Source organism: Ylistrum balloti, unplaced genomic scaffold (assembly GCF_031769215.1).
Source record: "Ylistrum balloti isolate Yb309-2 unplaced genomic scaffold, AGI_CSIRO_Ybal_v1 Utg370742, whole genome shotgun sequence".
Taxonomy (NCBI): Eukaryota; Metazoa; Mollusca; class Bivalvia; order Pectinida; family Pectinidae; genus Ylistrum; species Ylistrum balloti.
Window position 1 is genome coordinate 1368407 of NW_026782437.1, and position 18615 is coordinate 1387021.

General features: G+C 33.9%; 1 protein-coding gene across 1 annotated transcript in view; it reads right to left on the minus strand.

Annotated features, from left to right (window-relative positions):
* LOC132557987 (neuroglian-like) overlaps positions 1-18615 on the minus strand; it is a 108654-nt gene that overhangs the window by 21287 nt on the left and 68752 nt on the right. Inside the window, exons 2-4 of the mRNA XM_060222518.1 lie at positions 13149-13430; positions 9380-9753; positions 459-690 (exon numbers count right to left, since the gene is read on the minus strand). Coding sequence (XP_060078501.1) covers positions 459-690; positions 9380-9753; positions 13149-13430 — 888 coding nt within the window. The remainder of the gene's footprint in view (positions 1-458; positions 691-9379; positions 9754-13148; positions 13431-18615) is intronic.

The following is an 18615-nucleotide window of genomic DNA, read 5'->3' on the forward strand; positions in this document are numbered from 1 at the left end:
TGCTTATATAGATATTTACATTAACATTTTGCAATTACATATACAGTGTTACCTGATTAACTCAAAACTGGACTACAGGAAAATTTTGAGTATCGAAGAATTTAATTTAAACAATTCCAAAATTTGATGTGAAGTGAGGTCAGTGCTGATGAAATACTTTGACTTAAAGGGGTCTTTGAGTTATACAAGTTTGAGATAACAAGGTTTGACCGCATCAAGTAAAACTGCATCTAGACATCTAATATGTCTCTTCAACCATAATTATATAAAAGTTAGGGATATAAGCCGATCACACTACTACAATTGGTACAAGCACTGACAAGATCATATACTCTTGTAAAAGCTTAGGCGCCAACCTTGAGTTGTGAAAAGAGTTGTCTGCCCATGTCTAGCAGTAATTCAAATATCTTTATACATTAAAATATTTCTACAAGATTTTACTTGATCTGTGCACTCACCAGCTTCACCAGAATAACCGAGCCTGATAAATGGAGGTTGGAAAGATTCTCCGATATCATTAGCTGACTTCACCATAACCTCGTAAAGACCATATATATCCGTGACATCTATTTCCACTTGTTTAGCGTTAGCATTACGAACTTCTTTAGTATTCCAGTATGTACTTCCTTTGGGTCGCCAGGATACTATATATTTAAATCCTGGTCCATTATGATACAGTCTTGGCATTGGCTGAAATAAAGAATAGCTAAAATTAGTCAGTTATCGTAAGGGTGAAACATTTTCAATTTTCTTTTCATATCAAACTAGAACATTTATAGAATATAAATACGAGGTAGAGCGGCTGCCAAAACTTAAGTCCCTTGAATGAAATGGCCCTTCAAAAACTCTTTCGAATTATGTCTACTAACTTTTCAACTGAAAAGAAAAGAAGCTCAAAGAACTCAATACCCTAAATTCATCAAAAGATGAAAAATAAATTGATGGCTAAATAGTCACTGTCTTTCCATGGAAAGGGCATAAACAACATAAATTGTTTTTCTGTTGACAAAATACAGTGATTCTGGGAAGGATAATTTTTGTGTTGTGCTATGTAAACAATAGTTAATATCTATTACAGGTGACTATTATAAATCACAAGAAACTGCGAAAAGATGGCTAATTTGGTGCCAGCAATTTTCTTTCGGTACAACGTAGCCATCTTTAATGATTGACAGTCATGAGTTTGTCATCATGAAACAGACTTTAGAAACCAATTAACTGTAATTATCTCTAAAGACTTTTATTTTTCATATCTAAATTGTCTCTTCCTTTTTACCTAAACCCTCCATCCCACAAGTACAAATTCAAATACTGTAGTGGTTTTCATATTCTGCAATCAGGCTTAATTTCATTTTTTTTTTATATTTAATTCCAATTATCTATAATCTCAAATGAAGTTTGTACAGTCCATATATCTTTTTATTGTATGTAATTAAATCCCTTTCATATTTTGAAAATATTTGAAGAACTTTTGAAAACATATTTCTGAGCTTACCAATATTGTTTAATTAATTTGCAAAGGAACCATCATCCAAACCGAAAGTAGATAGAAAAAGTATTCAATTTCAGAAAAGTGCCAAATGAATTGGGAAGGCTGTCAGATAAGATTCATATCCACAATGAACTTGGTAGACAGAAAGTGACAAGAGCCTCACTCTGGAGTCATGAGACACTCATCTTAAACGGCACAAAGATCTGTACAATTCATACACACGCAAAAACACTCCCACAAACTCATTCATTCAACGAACCCCAGGAGTCATGTATTTTAAAATACATTAATGGAAACAACTTGTTCTTTAAATGTGCTTAATTCTGCATCCTTGAAGCTTAAAACTTTAATCCATTTATTGAAATGATATTGATGGAAGCTTGGTACACATCACTGCTTGTATGTTCATCAAATGTTTCAACACTAATTGTGCAATTAGGTTTCATCGAGCTGATGAGTTCGCTTGAAATATTGAGACTAAATGAATTACATGAGAAACTGATTAAATTACAGTGATGGAAACACTGCTGTGGCATATCTATCATTTTGAATAAAATTTAGATGTAAATTTGATTTTCGCTGACATGAGAAAAGTGATAAGATCCAGTATTTCAACAAAATCTGTATGAAAATAAGAGGAAATTTGAAAACTGATTCAAGCTTTCAACAAATCTGTAAGTCTTTGTGCTATTGGAGTTTTCATGATTCCATCATGATATAGTATTACACAAATATGACAACTAAAACATTGTTACCATGGATACAAAAACATCTGATTCTACCGTCCGATGACAAAATATTGGTGTTTTATGATAGCTATTCATTTCATCTTTCTTCAAGTATAATTTGAGAAGTTGTGTATCAAAGTTTCGTGTTAATTGATGAAGATAAAAAATCTGTAGAGTAGGAATATCTACATTTTAAAGAATCAGACAAATACAAAGAAGGTAATGTTTAAGCTATAAAGTGCAATTCAACGCATAGAATTTCTGAGAATAAAGTACACTGTGGGCCTGATTTATACATATTGTTTGTGACAAGCTTAAGAGATAGTTATAATGTGTTGTTGGACTGACAGGTATAAATAGCTGTACATATTTGATGTCACGTTGGTGATATTTGCTGGCTTAAGGCATTAAAGTCTTCAAAGAGCATCAACAGCCTCACCATGGTAAGTTCGCCATAACCTACATTCCAAAGCACGCAGAGGAATCAGTTTCTTCCTCAATACTAGCTTCCATCTTTTGTCACGTCTAGACTTGGAAAGATACAATCTCATTTAGCAATACTGGTTGGTGACACGTGCCTCGACAAAGGTACACGGGAAGCTTCATCACTGCCTAATCCATCTACTAGCCGGTCTGCCACGATATCAGTAATAATATGGTGTAGGTCCCCAATTAGACACCAAATTTACTCCCTGTGTAATCTTTATCTTGAGCCATCAGCATTGAACAGACTAGATATTAATTGACATTATGGTTACTTCAGATGAATATTTGTACGTGTCAACTCAATAGAAAAGATACACAATACCCATAATGCATTTCTATCGCATGAATAGAAATAAAAATATAGGCACATGTTTCCTATTATAAGCATTATATTATCAATCCATTTAGGCAAATGAAATCTGAAAGACTGGGATTATTTCATTTATGTCATTCAGAAATACCTGGGATTATTTCCTTATCACCTAGAATTATCTGGGATTAAAAAGTCTGGGATTATTCCATTATCACGTAGAAATAGTAGGGTTATTTCATTATCACCTAGAAATAGTGGGGATTATTTCATTATCACCTAGAAATAGTGGGGATTATTTCATTATCACCTAGAAATAGTGGGGATTATTTCATTATCACCTAGAAATAGTGGGGATTATTTCATTATCACGTAGAAATAGTGGGGATTATTCCATTATCACGTAGAAATAGTGGGGATTATTTCATTATCACCTAGAAATAGTGGGGATTATTTCATTATCACGTAGAAATAGTGGGGATTATTCCATTATCACGTAGAAATAGTGGGGATTATTTCATTATCACCTAGAAATAGTGGGGATTATTTCATTATCACGTAGAAATAGTGGGGATTATTTTATTATCACCTAGAAATAGTGGGGATTATTCCATTATCACCTAGAAATAGTGGGGATTATTTCATTATCACCTAGAAATAGTGGAGATTATTCCATTATCACCTAGAAATAGTGGGGATTATTCCATTATCACGTAGAAATAGTGGGGATTATTTTATTATCACCTAGAAATAGTGGGGATTATTCCATTATCACGTAGAAATAGTGGGGATTATTTTATTATCACCTAGAAATAGTGGGGATTATTCCATTATCACGTAGAAATAGTGGGGATTATTTTATTATCACCTAGAAATAGTGGGGATTATTCCATTATCACCTAGAAATAGTGGGGATTATTCCATTATCACGTAGAAATAGTGGGGATTATTTTATTATCACCTAGAAATAGTGGGGATTATTCCATTATCACGTAGAAATAGTGGGGATTATTTTATTATCACCTAGAAATAGTGGGGATTATTCCATTATCACCTTGAAATAGTGGGGATTATTCCATTATCACCTTGAAATAGTGGGGATTATTTCATTATCACATAGAAATAGTGGGGATTATTCCATTATCACCTTGAAATAGTGGGGATTATTCCATTATCACGTAGAAATAGTGGGGATTATTATGCTGTTGTGAAGTAGAAATAGTTGAGATTATCTAATTCTTATAACAATTGCAGGCAGGATTACTTTATCATCAAACATAGCCAAAATCTACATCTGATATATTGGTAGTCCTTACGAGAAAACATCATCTAGCTCAAAGAGTTGATTATTCTCCTTTGTCCGACATCATTCACCATTATGAACCGGACAACCTATGATAAAAGTACTCATTAAGACATTTTAAGACATCATAACCACACAACCACGTTTATATTTACGTACGATAGCAAGATTAATGTGCTAGACATCTGACATTTACTGAAGAATTAGTCACAACTTGATTTTTATGAGAGACAGTCTGATGTTATGTGCTGTCACTATCATACAAGTATAGACTATATATACGGGAGAACCGGATAATCAAGATTCCTGTCGAGGTATTTATATTTTTTCTGAGCTGAAAGGCAAATAGAAAGGTTTTGTAGCCAATAACTGCATTTATTTCTATATTCAGCAAAAAACAAAAGCCATAAATTCACGACACAAGTAGAATATGATTAATACAGGAACTGACATCGACACTCAAACATCATCATGAATGTTCGGGTATTGTTATGTCACGTTCAAGCAGATATCTTCTAACAGGTTTTGTTTAACCGCTAACAGCATTCCACGATATACATCATATAGGTGATTTGTATTACAGTTAAGACTATATGCTATCTCTCAATCTTTTATGTTTTACAGCAGGGGAAAATACTATTCCCTACTATACTAACCTTACATGTTTTGCCTTTGGCTGGCACTAGAAATAAGACTCTGTGTGATTGTCACCATAGAATCAGGGCTTTGTGCCAATCTTTTTAAAATAATTTTCCATTGACTGTCACTAAAGAATTATGACTTTAAGCCATCTTACATAATTTACCATTGATTGTCACTATAGAATTATGACTTTAAGCCATCTTACATAATTTACCATTGATTGTCACTATAGAATTATGACTTTAAGCCATCTTACATAATTTACCATTGATTGTCACTATAGAATTATGACTTTAAGCCATCTTACATAATGTACCATTGATTGTCACTATAGAATTATGACTTTAAGCCATCTTACATAATTTACCATTGATTGTCACTATAGAATTATGACTTTAAGCCATCTTACATAATTTACCATTGATTGTCACTATAGAATTATGACTTTAAGCCATCTTACATAATTTACCATTGATTGTCACTATAGAATTATGACTTTAAGCCATCTTACATAATTTACCATTGATTGTCACTATAGAATTATGACTTTAAGCCATCTTACATAATTTACCATTGATTGTCACTATAGAATTAGGGCTTTAAGCCATTTTTTTAATATGATTAACTATTGACTCTTGCATTAGAATTAAGGTATTAAGCCATTTTATATAATTTACCATTGACTATCACCTGAATTAAGGCAATATGCTCCCTAACATGATTTACCAATGACTAGAATTAAGGCTACCTAATCTTACAGGTATAATTTGCCTTTGACTAGTGGTATAATTATACCTGTATGCTACTACATACATACCATGACTGGTAAATATAGATATGGTGTCAACATATCTAATTTGGGGCAATAAAATTTTAACACAAAATCACCTTTTGGCTAATTAGCACAGTGATAAGTTCACACATTCATAGCAGCAGCATATAATACATGCAGTAATATTTTAGCGCAATACTCTCTGCATGAAAAGTGCTATAATAAATTACCACTAATATACGACTATTTCTAAAATGTTGATGTTTACAGTACTTAAAATAACCTAAATACACAAATATTATATATACTTGTTTTTCAAGCGAATTTTTTCAACTTATTCCAATATATATCTGCAAAACATTTTGTGTGAAAGACTTTTTTAAGTACAATAAGAATAGTAACATTTCTGCATATAGTTTCCTGCAGTAGAATTGTAGGATGATGATAACAAAATGTTATCCCTTATAAGAACATATATGAATCAAACCTATTTACATGACTGCTTCGGCTTTTGATCCTGTGTGTACTCAAGAATAATTCTGTCTCCCAGTATCAAATGAGTTCAGGAGGCTACAATGTAACTACAAATTGTATGCAACATACAAATATTGTATAAATCCGTCATATTTCTAATTTTTTTTATAAACGTTTCTACAGCCTGGCATTCATTACAATAGCTTGTTGAATGAAACAATGCTGTAGCCTTTGAGTTATTCCACAAATTAGCATTCTATCGTATATAATCTATTTCCGCATGCGATCTACACACACATGACAGTGATGGCCCATTTGTTAATGGCGACATACTCATTAGGTATAGCTCTGCAGTGTTCTATTTCCTCATGTGAATTCATTTGTTGATAGGGCTCACAAATAAAAAGAAAACAAAACATGGACAAAAATGAATATCCAGTTATCAATGGCCAAGGGAAACAATTCGAGAAGACAAGGTTCCTTGAATCATCATGAAATATATATAACTAAATCTCTAAACACTGAATGATCTAGTGGTCGTACATGTATATAAAGACATTAAATTTTGAAACAGAATCAGTGAAACTGATGAATGCTTCCTGAAAACATTTTTATTTGACACAAAATTTTAACAAAGGGCAATAATTGTGTAATTTAGTGGTTCCAGGCACTGAATTTGGTACACTGTCCACTCGTTCTCTTAGTATGACCATTGTATATACAAAGTTTCATTATCCTAGTAAAAATAAAAGCAAAGTTTTGCTATGGGCATACAATTTTAACAAAGGGCACTATATATCTTAAACTTTAATTAAAAGGTTGCAGGCCCTGAATTTGGTACAATCCATCTTCTTAGCATCATCAAGGTATAAACTAAGTTTCATTATCCTAGATTTAATGCAGGCAAAGATATATACCTGACACAAAATTTTAAAAAAGTGCAATAACTCTGTAATTGAGGGGTTGCAGACCTTGACTTTGGTACACTGCACAATGTTTTTGTATGACCAATGTATACATCACTTATAAATGGAAACCAATTTATGTTCCCATCGCAAAATTTTAACACAAATCTATAACTCTGAAAAGAAGGGGTCACAGGCCCTAAATTTGGTACATTGCATATCGTCTTAGTATGACCAATGTATATATCAGGTTTCATGATTGTTGCTTAACTGCTAACAAAGTTATGCTGCAGAAACCGAAGGATAGACAGATCGACAAAGTGGCGACAATATTCTCCTCAAAAATTTTTGGGAAGCAAAAAAATGCTACATAATTGTGATTGTGTCATTGCAGGAATAAAAATTCCTTTATTCTACTATCTTATATCTTGGGCACCACACTGTCTATGAAGACAGAAGTAATGTCGGTACTGTAAATTTCCTGAATTAAGCTCTATAATATTCTATCACCCCAACAGACTCTGGTCTGGTTCCCATAACAGGCAGTAGTCAATGCCGTTTTCTTCAAATGGAATTGAAATATTAGCACTTCACATGCATAGATTGGAATATTGTTTAGGGGCCCAATACAGGGACTGTAGAAAAAAAACCTCACTCCTGTAAGGAGCCCATTAAGGAGACTGCTTTTAGACAGAATCCCATTCCTTTAGTTAAGGGACCAAATACAGGGACTGATTATAGAGAAAAGAAAAACGTAAAGTTACAGGGCCCAAAAAAAGGCCCGCTTAAAGACAAAACCTCATTCCTCTAGTTTAGGAGACAACTTCACCCTAGTTAAGACCAAATTTTATTCAAGTATACATAAAGTTTATCTAATATTTACCTGATTTAGAAATGAATTCAACCCAAGTTTCACTGATCTGAAGCAAAGTTTTATTTGAATTAAGACCAAAATTTACTCAAACTTAGACAATGGTTTCAATTTAAGCAAAGTTTTACCCCAGCTGAAAAAATTAATTTAACCATAGTTTAGATAAAGTTTTACAAAAGTTAATGCAAAATTTTATTAAAATTGAAATAAGTTTTATGCAATTTTAGACCAATGTCTTACCTGAGTTAAGGCTAACTTACTCCTAAGTATAAAGTTATGTTTTATCCTTCTCTGTGACATTTACTTGCTAATTGAAGTAAATCTAGACAATCAACTGTAATGAATTATTGATGAAAATGTTGATGAGAAACAGAACTACTGTGTATGAATTGTTGGAGGACTTTGGCAAATATGTGGATCCTTAACTATTGTCATGCTATTCCAATACAAACAGTTGGTGAAGGACTTGGACGGTTAATATGGATCTCTGCAGCTACTGCCAAGTGATCACAATACAAATCTTATCAAGTCAGAGTGTTTTCACAGGGAAAACTGATTAGATGTTTCATCAGAAGAGAACTCTTCAAGAACACTACGTGTACTTACTCACGACAATTTCATTTTCAAGTGTAATAACTCATTTCCACTAATTTTCTTTCTTACACTTTGGGAAATGAAAATGACATAACAAAAACGATATGTCATTTTCCAAATTATCAATATTGGAGAGAATCTGGAAACAGAAGTGATGACAAGGCAGTTTCCTTGGTAACTTCACAGGTTTGACATGTAGAATACTGAAAGTGTATACAGCCTTAGGATTTGTCAGGTTTTATGTAATGTATCGTTTTGCTGTTTCTAATCTCTTAAAGCTGTCTACATAAAAACATTTTAAGACTTGGGATGCTATGTTTTATGACCCGGAATTGACATTGGTAAATTACAGTTCATTGAAATATACTGTCTAATATAGAACGAGGTAGACATTTTTATTTATCAGTGAATACCAGTGAATTTCAGTATTTATCAATGAAAATTAGAGGTTTAAACAGACAGAAGAGGTCACCAGAATTTAAAGTCCGTATAATTATAGATCTTTCCATCTTTCTATAAGTACAGAAGTGCAGCTTTCTTCCAAGTAAGAGTTTTGGTTCTGATAGTCCTAGCTATTTATTTCTAGACTTTTTAACACCATTTTTAAGTATTTCTAGATGCAAATTGTTATTAAACAGTATATCCCAAAACACAATTCAAGCAGTCCAGTGTAGTTACAAAATACATTATATACATACATAAACACGTATACAGCAGCCCCAGATGTCCTGTACGACTTTGTTGCCTCAATACTATACAGAATGTTCACAAAACCTGCAAGTGAATAATTTACCAAACTTACCATCCATGCAATGATCAACTTTTTCTTCTTATGAGTGAGTGTGCGGACATTTTTAGGATTTCCGCCCGGATGGTCAGGTGGCGTTGAACAAGATGAATGTGTGGGCTGACTTGGTTCACTGTAACCAATAATGTTTCTTGCTAACATCCTAAATGAGTATTCTCCCCACGGTGACAGGTTCACAATACCTGTCGTTTTTTCTCCCTGAATCTCTTCATAATAGTTATTCCAAAAGTTTGGATTGTCTGAAGTGTTGAATTGAGTAAGATATGATATTACACTGGAGCCACCATCACCTCCGGCATCCCAGGACAGTTCTACCATGAGTCCAGAACAGGACACAATTTCCACTCTAGAAGGAGGGTCTGGAGTAGCTGTAAAATAGATAATTCATTCATATAAGAAATGATTAAAAACACTGAATACAAGTTATAAGAAGAGTTTCATACATGGCATCAAATTTGTAATAGGAACAGGAAAACGCAGGACTCAAACCCAGAACCCTTCAAACTCTACAAATTCAAATGGGCCTAACCTGGTTGCTGACAATCAATCCCGTCCAGTTTCACTACTAAATATATTCCCTCTGTAATGTTAGAGTGGCTTTCTCTGTATATACAGTTGAACCCGTTGTTCAAAAACAGTCTCTATTTAGACTGTTTAGAGTGACTTTGTCAGTGTATTGTTCCTGACTGACATATCTTACCACCACATATTATACAATATTCAAAGTAAACAAAGTAAAACAAATTAAGAAATGAAAGAAAAAAAGTATTACTTTCAATTATATAAAAAAATTAACTTTTGTCTTTCACTTTTCTTCTGATATCAGGTAATCATTTCACTTTGTGGGAACATATTTTCCATCACAAGAGATTGCAGAGGGATATAGGTGCACATCATTGTTTGTTCTTTGAAAGCTGGATGTTTTCCCTTATTTTCTCTTCTCTGTTTTTGCTCTTACTGATAAGAAATTTGAACATTCCTTTGCAGAAATAGTGTTAATAATTTTTAACTGTCAAATCCAAGAGGGTGCCTGCTGTCCATTTTGCTTTTTTTTGATCAGTTCCAAAATCAAACGGGCACAATTAGGGACCAAGGAGAACCTACACCTATGAAATTTGAGAGAGAACAACAATAACAACTTTACGATAACAAACTTTAAAAGTCAAAATCTAAGATGGCTGCCTACTGGCCATTTTACTTTCCTTTACTTTCCTGATCAGTCCCAAAGTGAAATGGGCATGACTAGGGGATCAATGGAATTTGAGAACGATAGCAATAACAAACTTCAATGTAAAAATCCAAGATGGCTGCCTATTTTGCCATTTGTGATTCTGATCAAACCCAAAATCCAATGGGCATGACAAGGGACCAAGGGAAACCTACATATGAAATTTAAGAGAGATCCATCCAGCACTTCTCAAAAAATAGTGAGAAAAAAAATTGCTTAATAACAAATGGGCAGATGACAGACCATGAACGTAGTGCCATTTCAATATTACACTAAAAAACAGAGTGCAGTGTTTTCCCCATGCTAACCAGACACTGATTGAGTGGTAGGAGATCTGGTTTAGTTTTAAACTGTCAATTTTATTGTTTCTCACAACATCTCAAATGCATCAACAACTGTCCCCAAACAATGAAGTCCTGAGTGATCAAATCAGGTGGAACCAGGACCTTTTTTGCTATGGCAACCAGAGGAAGTTTTTATTGAAAACATGAAACCCACACATTTGTTTTGAAACAAAATATTCCTGGCATAATCCAACAGAGTGGATTAAGGTTATGTTTTCTTTCCTGATTTCTTTCTGAAATCAAGCAACCCCCAATGTTCGTAAATGAATCTTCCATTCATTAATCTAATCCAGTCCACTACAAGATGCAGGGGTACAATTAAAGAATTATCCAAGTTGTGGTATTTCTGGTCGGGGTTTGCAGATAACTGTGAAGCAGGTCTCAAAGTAAAGACTATGGTAAAAGAGCTCTTGGCATCGAATGTCCACTGCTGTCAAGCATTTCTAAGAATCAGATCAATTCCTGTAAGCGCTGATGTTCCATAGGACCACTACTACGTAATATAAAATAGTTATAGTCTATAGAGTGCTGTACTTTGTCATACAATAGGATTGCCTTGTAGATAAATATCAAAACACTGTAAACCTTCCAGAAACATGAATGACAGTCCACAATTCCACTAAAATTTCTATTAACGTTAAACTGAATCACTGAACCAGTGTTGGGGCTTTTTCACCAATCATAAATTAGATTTTAAACAAGAAAAATTATCCTTTTAAAACATATGTTGTTTTTTGAAAGAAACTGGCATAAAGTTGTAGCAATTGTAATTTATGATTACCTTTTATGTAAAACCAGTCTTCCTATTTTGTAGACAACCCTTTTTAAAGCTATAAACTTTAACTGAGTGACTTGGTCTGACTCATATGAAACTTTTACGTTTATGAGATCAGGGCAGAGAAAATTCTCCCCTAGCAGCTGCAATACTATTGTTACAAATTCTAAACAATGATTCCAATTGTGCATGAGCCTCCACATTTCACAGTCCCCATGGTGCCTTAAGTGGAACAAGTGTCAAATATGCAAGGACACCAATTGGATTGTCTGTGTCGTAAAATTTAATGCTCAATGTTACCTCATCAAAAAAAATCTAGCATCACTGGTCCCTTGTAACACTGTATATCTCATTAATGATGGATTTTAAGGGCTTCAGAAATAATGAGAAGACGTTCTATTCTCCTCTTTCGGCCTTGGGATAAAAGTTGAGATGACACATAACAACTCTTAATAGAAATAGCGTTAACAAGATTTCATGTTTATATTACATAGATCTCAAATCAGTTCTGCGGCTTTAAATAATTTTTTAAGGGAAACTCTATCAAACGCTAGTTAAGGGATCATGTCACATGTTAAAATTAGGGAATCCCAAAGATATTAAAATCAAGGAATAAGTAGACTTGTTAAGGGATCACATTACATGTTAAAGTTAGGAGATCACATGACATGTTAAAATTTTTGAATCCAAAATATATCAAAATTAAGGAATCACTAGACTTGTTAAAAATCACATGACATATTAAAGTTAAGGGATCACATGACATGTTAAAGTTAAAGGATCATATGACATGTTTAAGTTAGTGGATCATATGACATGTTTAAGTTAGTGGATCATATGACATGTTTAAGTTAAAGGATCACATGACATGTTAAAGTTAAAGGATCACATGACATGTTAAAGTTAATGGATCACATGACATTTCAAAATTATGGAATATCAAAGATAATAATATCAAGGAATCAGTACACTTGTTTAGGGATCAAATGACATGTTAAATTTAAGGGATCACTAGACTTGTTAAAAATCACATTACATGTTAAAGTTAAGAGACCACATGACTTGTTAAAATTAATGGATCACATGACATGTTGAAGCTAAGGGATCACATGACATGTTAAAGATTAAGGAACCACTACACATGTAAGAGATCAATTCAGTGGCATGTCAGTTTTTGTCAATCTTTTCATGATAAAATGAAGGTTATTGGTGGTCAAGCTTGCTGGTCAATGTTACTGATAACTAAAACAAAATCTACTGATGAAAATAAATACAGTCGAACTTTATTATTTTGAAGTCAGCAGGACCGATAAAATTTTTTTTTTATTTAGGTGAAAAGTTTGGGCTTGACAGATGAAATAATTTAAATGGGGTCCAACTGTATTTACTGTTACTGGTAATAATTCCAATATTTACTTTTTATGGTTAATGTTGCAGATGCCCGGTCTTTATCACTGCCAGATGTAGCAACACATGTGTATGTTCCAGAATCGTAGCGGTCAACATTACGAATGAAGAAAATTTGTCCGTTTTCCATTTCCTTATATTTTTCCACATTGGAGGATGTATCTATAGCGACACTGTTATGTTTCCATTTCATGTGAAAGTTCTGGATGTCAGGATGGACCTTACAGATGAATTTGATATTATCCCCTTGGATGGCATCTTTGTTGTTTGGTGGAATTTGAATGGCAACCTCTGCAAAATACAAATAAGACACCCATTCATCACAAGTTTTCAACATTTATGATGGAATGAAAAAAACTTCAAGTAATCTAAATAATGTTTGCCTCAGTTTTAAAACATTTGTTAAAGTTTCACAAAATTTTTACATAAATTTGAATAATTTTGACTATAAGTATTCCTGTTCACAATTCAGGACTTTTTTCCCCCCACTGAATTGGAAAGGGACAATTTTGCCCCATTTTTGAAAGAAAATTTTCAAGAGGATAATTTCAAGATATTGGAAATTGGCTTTAGTGTAAGATAATTTCAACCAAAAAGGCCCTTGGATATTAACCTGTATCTCAATTAACATTTCATATATACAGACAATTTACCTACAACTCTAACAAATAACAGTTCTAACCACAAGAAATGTGCAATGTAAATAACTTTATCATGAACACAACACTTCCTCTTAAAGAGTCTGCTCAACTAATTCATATTAATCAATACAAAACAGCTATGATGTTCCTTAACATGTTTACTCTGTTCATTACAAATGCAAATTATCAACAATGACACAAACAATATCGAAACAAAGACAGAAAAATTTAAAAAAAAATATATATTTAATCATTTTTTGTCTGTGTAATGGCAACATTTTTATATTCAAATGTCTGTTAAGAAAACCCTAGAAGATCACTGTGGACCTGGCAGAATATAATTATGAAACAGGGAAATCCTTAATGTAGAATTAGTGTATCTGTTCAGGAAATCAGGCATGTGGACATTATTATTGTAGCTCTCAATGGATCCATTACTACATGATAGTAATTATACTTTAAGCTATCATGTCTCGCTGAATGTACAGTAAAGTGAGAAATGCCAGTCTAATCCAACACCATCCTCCACCACAGTTGTCATTGTATAAAATCTGTACAACTGATGGAATTAAATTCAAGCGGCAAAGAATAATCTTTATTGTTAATTGTGACTTGGATTTCAAATTTGATGATCAGGTCTGCCGGAATGTGTATTATGATGCAATAATGATATCCAATATCTAAGACTAGATTGAAGTAATTTAAAACTAAATACCTTGATTATAACTGGTTGATCAGTTCATTTGTCAGAGAATTGGGAACATGTCAACACACGTGTTAATTAAGAAATATATTCAAAATTTATTTTCATAAGCAAAAAACATTAGGATTGGTAGGAAGGTTGTTTACATGTTTATGCAAATTTTATAAAATGCATGATACTGATATTCTATATCAAATTCTATAAAATAATTTGGATTTTTTTTTAATCACAAAAAGCTATTAAAATTGACAAGTAATTGAGAGGAATCACTTAATATCTATGCATTAAAGGTAGAAGCTGGTTTAAATAGGTTTCTAAAAATAAAGTGATCAGATTATATGTATAGGTTCTTTAGTAGATGCAGTCAGATTTGTGTTATAATGAGATTTTAATTACTTTCATTTTACCTACAATATGTTACTTGGTTGAGTGAAAACAAATTATCAACATCACAGTATGATAATATAAGAAATCAGTATTTATCATCGTTTACTATCACGAATGTTCAACTAGTTACCACATCGACTGTCAACCACAAGATCGAAGGAGTTTATAGCAATATTATGACACTGTTTACAAAATTCTACGGCACTAATGTAATTGTTATTTAGTTCCGTTGAGAAGCTATGATGATAGAGGATCACATGCTTGTCGTTAATTGCGCTTGAAATACAATCAGAGTCTAACAAGTATTACCGTGGTGATGTAACAGATAACGAAGTTACAGTGGCTAAAAGCTCCCATTAACACCGATTGGGACCACAGTTTGTGAGCTTGGAACGCCTCTGTTGGTAGCTTTTAAACTGAGGACTTGAAAAACATTTGTATAATAAAGCCATAGAGACTAACCTGACTCATATACAATTCCGGATTTGATTTTATGGGCCCTTAGCTTTTCTTTTGCTATGAAAATCCTTCATTACAAGTCTGAACACGCTCTGGTACTAATTTGCATACATATGACAAATTACATTAATTGGCAATAGCGCCATTCCCTAATTTCAAATTTGTCACATGTAGCGATATGAAGATGAAGAATTACAAATGACAAAGAGGATTTCTGTGGAAGACTGCAGTGGCTGGTCGCCCTAGACAACAGATGTGTATTCCAGTACCATTCTCCAATATGTCACCATAAACCTTCTCAAGGGAGGCACACAAGCCAGCATGTGTAAAGTTTGATGATCCCCAACTTAAGTGCTTGTGAAAAAAGCCATTTACTACTGACTTGTGGGCACTGATGATCTTTATTCAAATGTCCTTCATATTCTTTGACATCATGCATACTTGGACCTTAAAGTGACAATGAGATAATATACACTGTAACTGACAATAGAAATTCCACTTTTCTGTCATCTTTGTTGCTTTAACTTCACAGGATAAAGCAGATGTCTTTTAATGTTATCTGTAATAATAATGCTCTTTGTTCAGACTTGACTTGTGTATAAATTAGATTTCGTGTATGCATGGAAGTATCAATTTCCTTCCCTTTGCTTCGAAGATTTTTTGGCATGGCTTTGAATCAACAAACAAAATGCATGATCAAATGCAAAAGAAGTAAAGAAATGGTTTGAATTGTAAGTCTAGAACTGTATTATACATGGAACTGTGTACAAATGTAAATAATTATTGAATACATAAAAAGCAAATGTTTCTGTCAATACTTAATTAATATATGTAACATGTGTTAGAACTTCAAGGTAACCTTAATGTTTACGTTCCATGATTAAGTGTACAGAGTTCTGTAATGTACACTTAATTCAAACATTGATCTGATATGGATGTGTGTTCTTGACACCAAATTACACAAATCAATTTACATACTGGTTACAATTCAAACAAAGTTGGGGATTGATAGTGTGTATGAATCTCACCTGATGCATATCAACTATATTTAACTACCATAACCAAACAGAAAGTTAAGGTGTTCAATATGAGGTGTTCAAATGTATATACACTAACATAACTGAATGCCCATCTGACCTAGCTGCTCTCAACACATGCTTTCATATTTAATTCAAACACTGTTGTGACCTAGATCAGAATCTCTCTACCAGAATAACTACATGTCCGCAATACCAACGCAGTAGGATATGACTCAACCGAAACTCTGACTCAAAAGGTGTCAGTGTATTCAACTCTAGGTGGTGGACTACAGCAATCCCGTATACTATGCCGTGGAAGGGGAGACAATGATATTGATCCAAGTGACAAAGACGAGTCAATTAGCCCCCGGAGAGAACAAGTTAATTAGCAGATCAACAGGACTCGGATGTGACCGTAGGCTGATAGGTTGTTATCTTGTTTTTGACAAGCTGTTAATTTATGTCCTTCAAATTCAGGATATTAACATGTTATATTTCATACAAATTTTTTTCCCCCTCGAAAACAAAAGGTGCTGCTGGTGATTTATTGTTTTCATTGGTATTTGTTTTGTTTATTGGTGAAGCTTGAAAGACTTACAGATCTGACTCACTTTTAATAACCAGTGACTGTAAGGCCATGTGTACCTCTCCACCTTGTACACAGAAATAACATCAAATATTGATACATGTACATTTGTATATAAGATTTTATGGTACTTGGATAAACCATTGGCAATCAAGCTTATATGTACTGTTGCTGACCACTTTCTCTGACCTGACAGTGATCTCCAGTATAAACTGACCATCACCTCTGACCTGACAGTGATCTCCAGTATAAACTGACCATCACCTCTGACCTGACAGTGATCTCCAGTATAAACTGACCATCACCTCTGACCTGACAGTGATCTCCAGTATAAACTTACCATCCCCTGTGACCTGACAGTGACCCCCAGTATAAACTGACCATCGGCTCTGACCTGACAGTGATTCCCAGTATAAACTGACCATCACCTGTGACCTGAGAGTAATCTCCAGTATAAACTGACCATCACCTCTGACCTGACAGTGATCTCTAGTATAAACTGACCATCACCTCTGACCTGACTGTGATCTCCAGTATAAACTTACCATCACCTCTGACCTGACTGTGATCTCCAGTATAAACTGACCATCACCTCTGACCTGACAGTGATTCCCAGTATAAACTGACCATCACCTCTGACCTGACAGTGACCCCCAGTATAAACTGACCATCGGCTCTGACCTGACAGTGATTCCCAGTATAAACTTACCATCACCTCTGACCTGACAGTGATCTCCAGTATAAACTGACCATCACCTCTGACCTGACTGTGATCTCCAGTATAAACTGACCATCACCTCTGACCTGACTGTGATCTCTAGTATAAACTGACCATCACCTCTGACCTGACAGTGATCTCCAGTATAAACTGACCATCACCTCTGACCTGACAGAGCGATCCCCTATTTAAAATGACCACCATGCTGTTGAAACCAACACCTGATGAAAATGATTCAACACCTCTTATTAACATGCTACACTGTTGAGGAGTGTTATAAAATCTCCCTTCGCATGGATAATTATCTATAATTTGTCATTTTTATTGTTGTTATTCATGGTTTTCACTGTGATAGTCTCCTCAATTTTTTGAAAAAAATAACTGTGGTGGTGTGGAAAATAATGTTCAATTTCCTCACGAGAATAGCATTCATCAATTAAATATTAACTGGAGGAGCTTGAGACAAAGGATTAGCTAATTAAAACAGAAAAACTCTAACACATTAAACAGCGAACAGCTGCATAGAAGAAATTTCTAATTCCTCTGTGGTCTTAACTAGCTCTTCCTTAGCCAGGTGATCGGTGATGTCGCCTCCGAGATTTATGACAACATAGTTGGATTTTTTTGAGCGTGTAATTGAAAATTTACGGTAACCATTACATCTTTGTAAAATTCCAGTGAAAGCAAGATATGGTTAGGAAGTAAAGTCAAGAAATTGTCTTCGGCCTCCACATCGTAAAGAAACTTCATTCATGACAGAAGGGAATTGACATCAGTGTGTTACTACTAGCACAGGAAACAACCCCGAAGAAAGAGGAGTTCACAAAAGAATGGAAACTCAATGCATGCATGGGTGATGTTCGAGCAGCTCTCCTTTCTAAAGAGGTGTTAAAGTCATACCCTTGACAAATGGTGCTGAGCAGCCATATCTTTTAATTGTTGTCATTTATTTTAGAACAATTA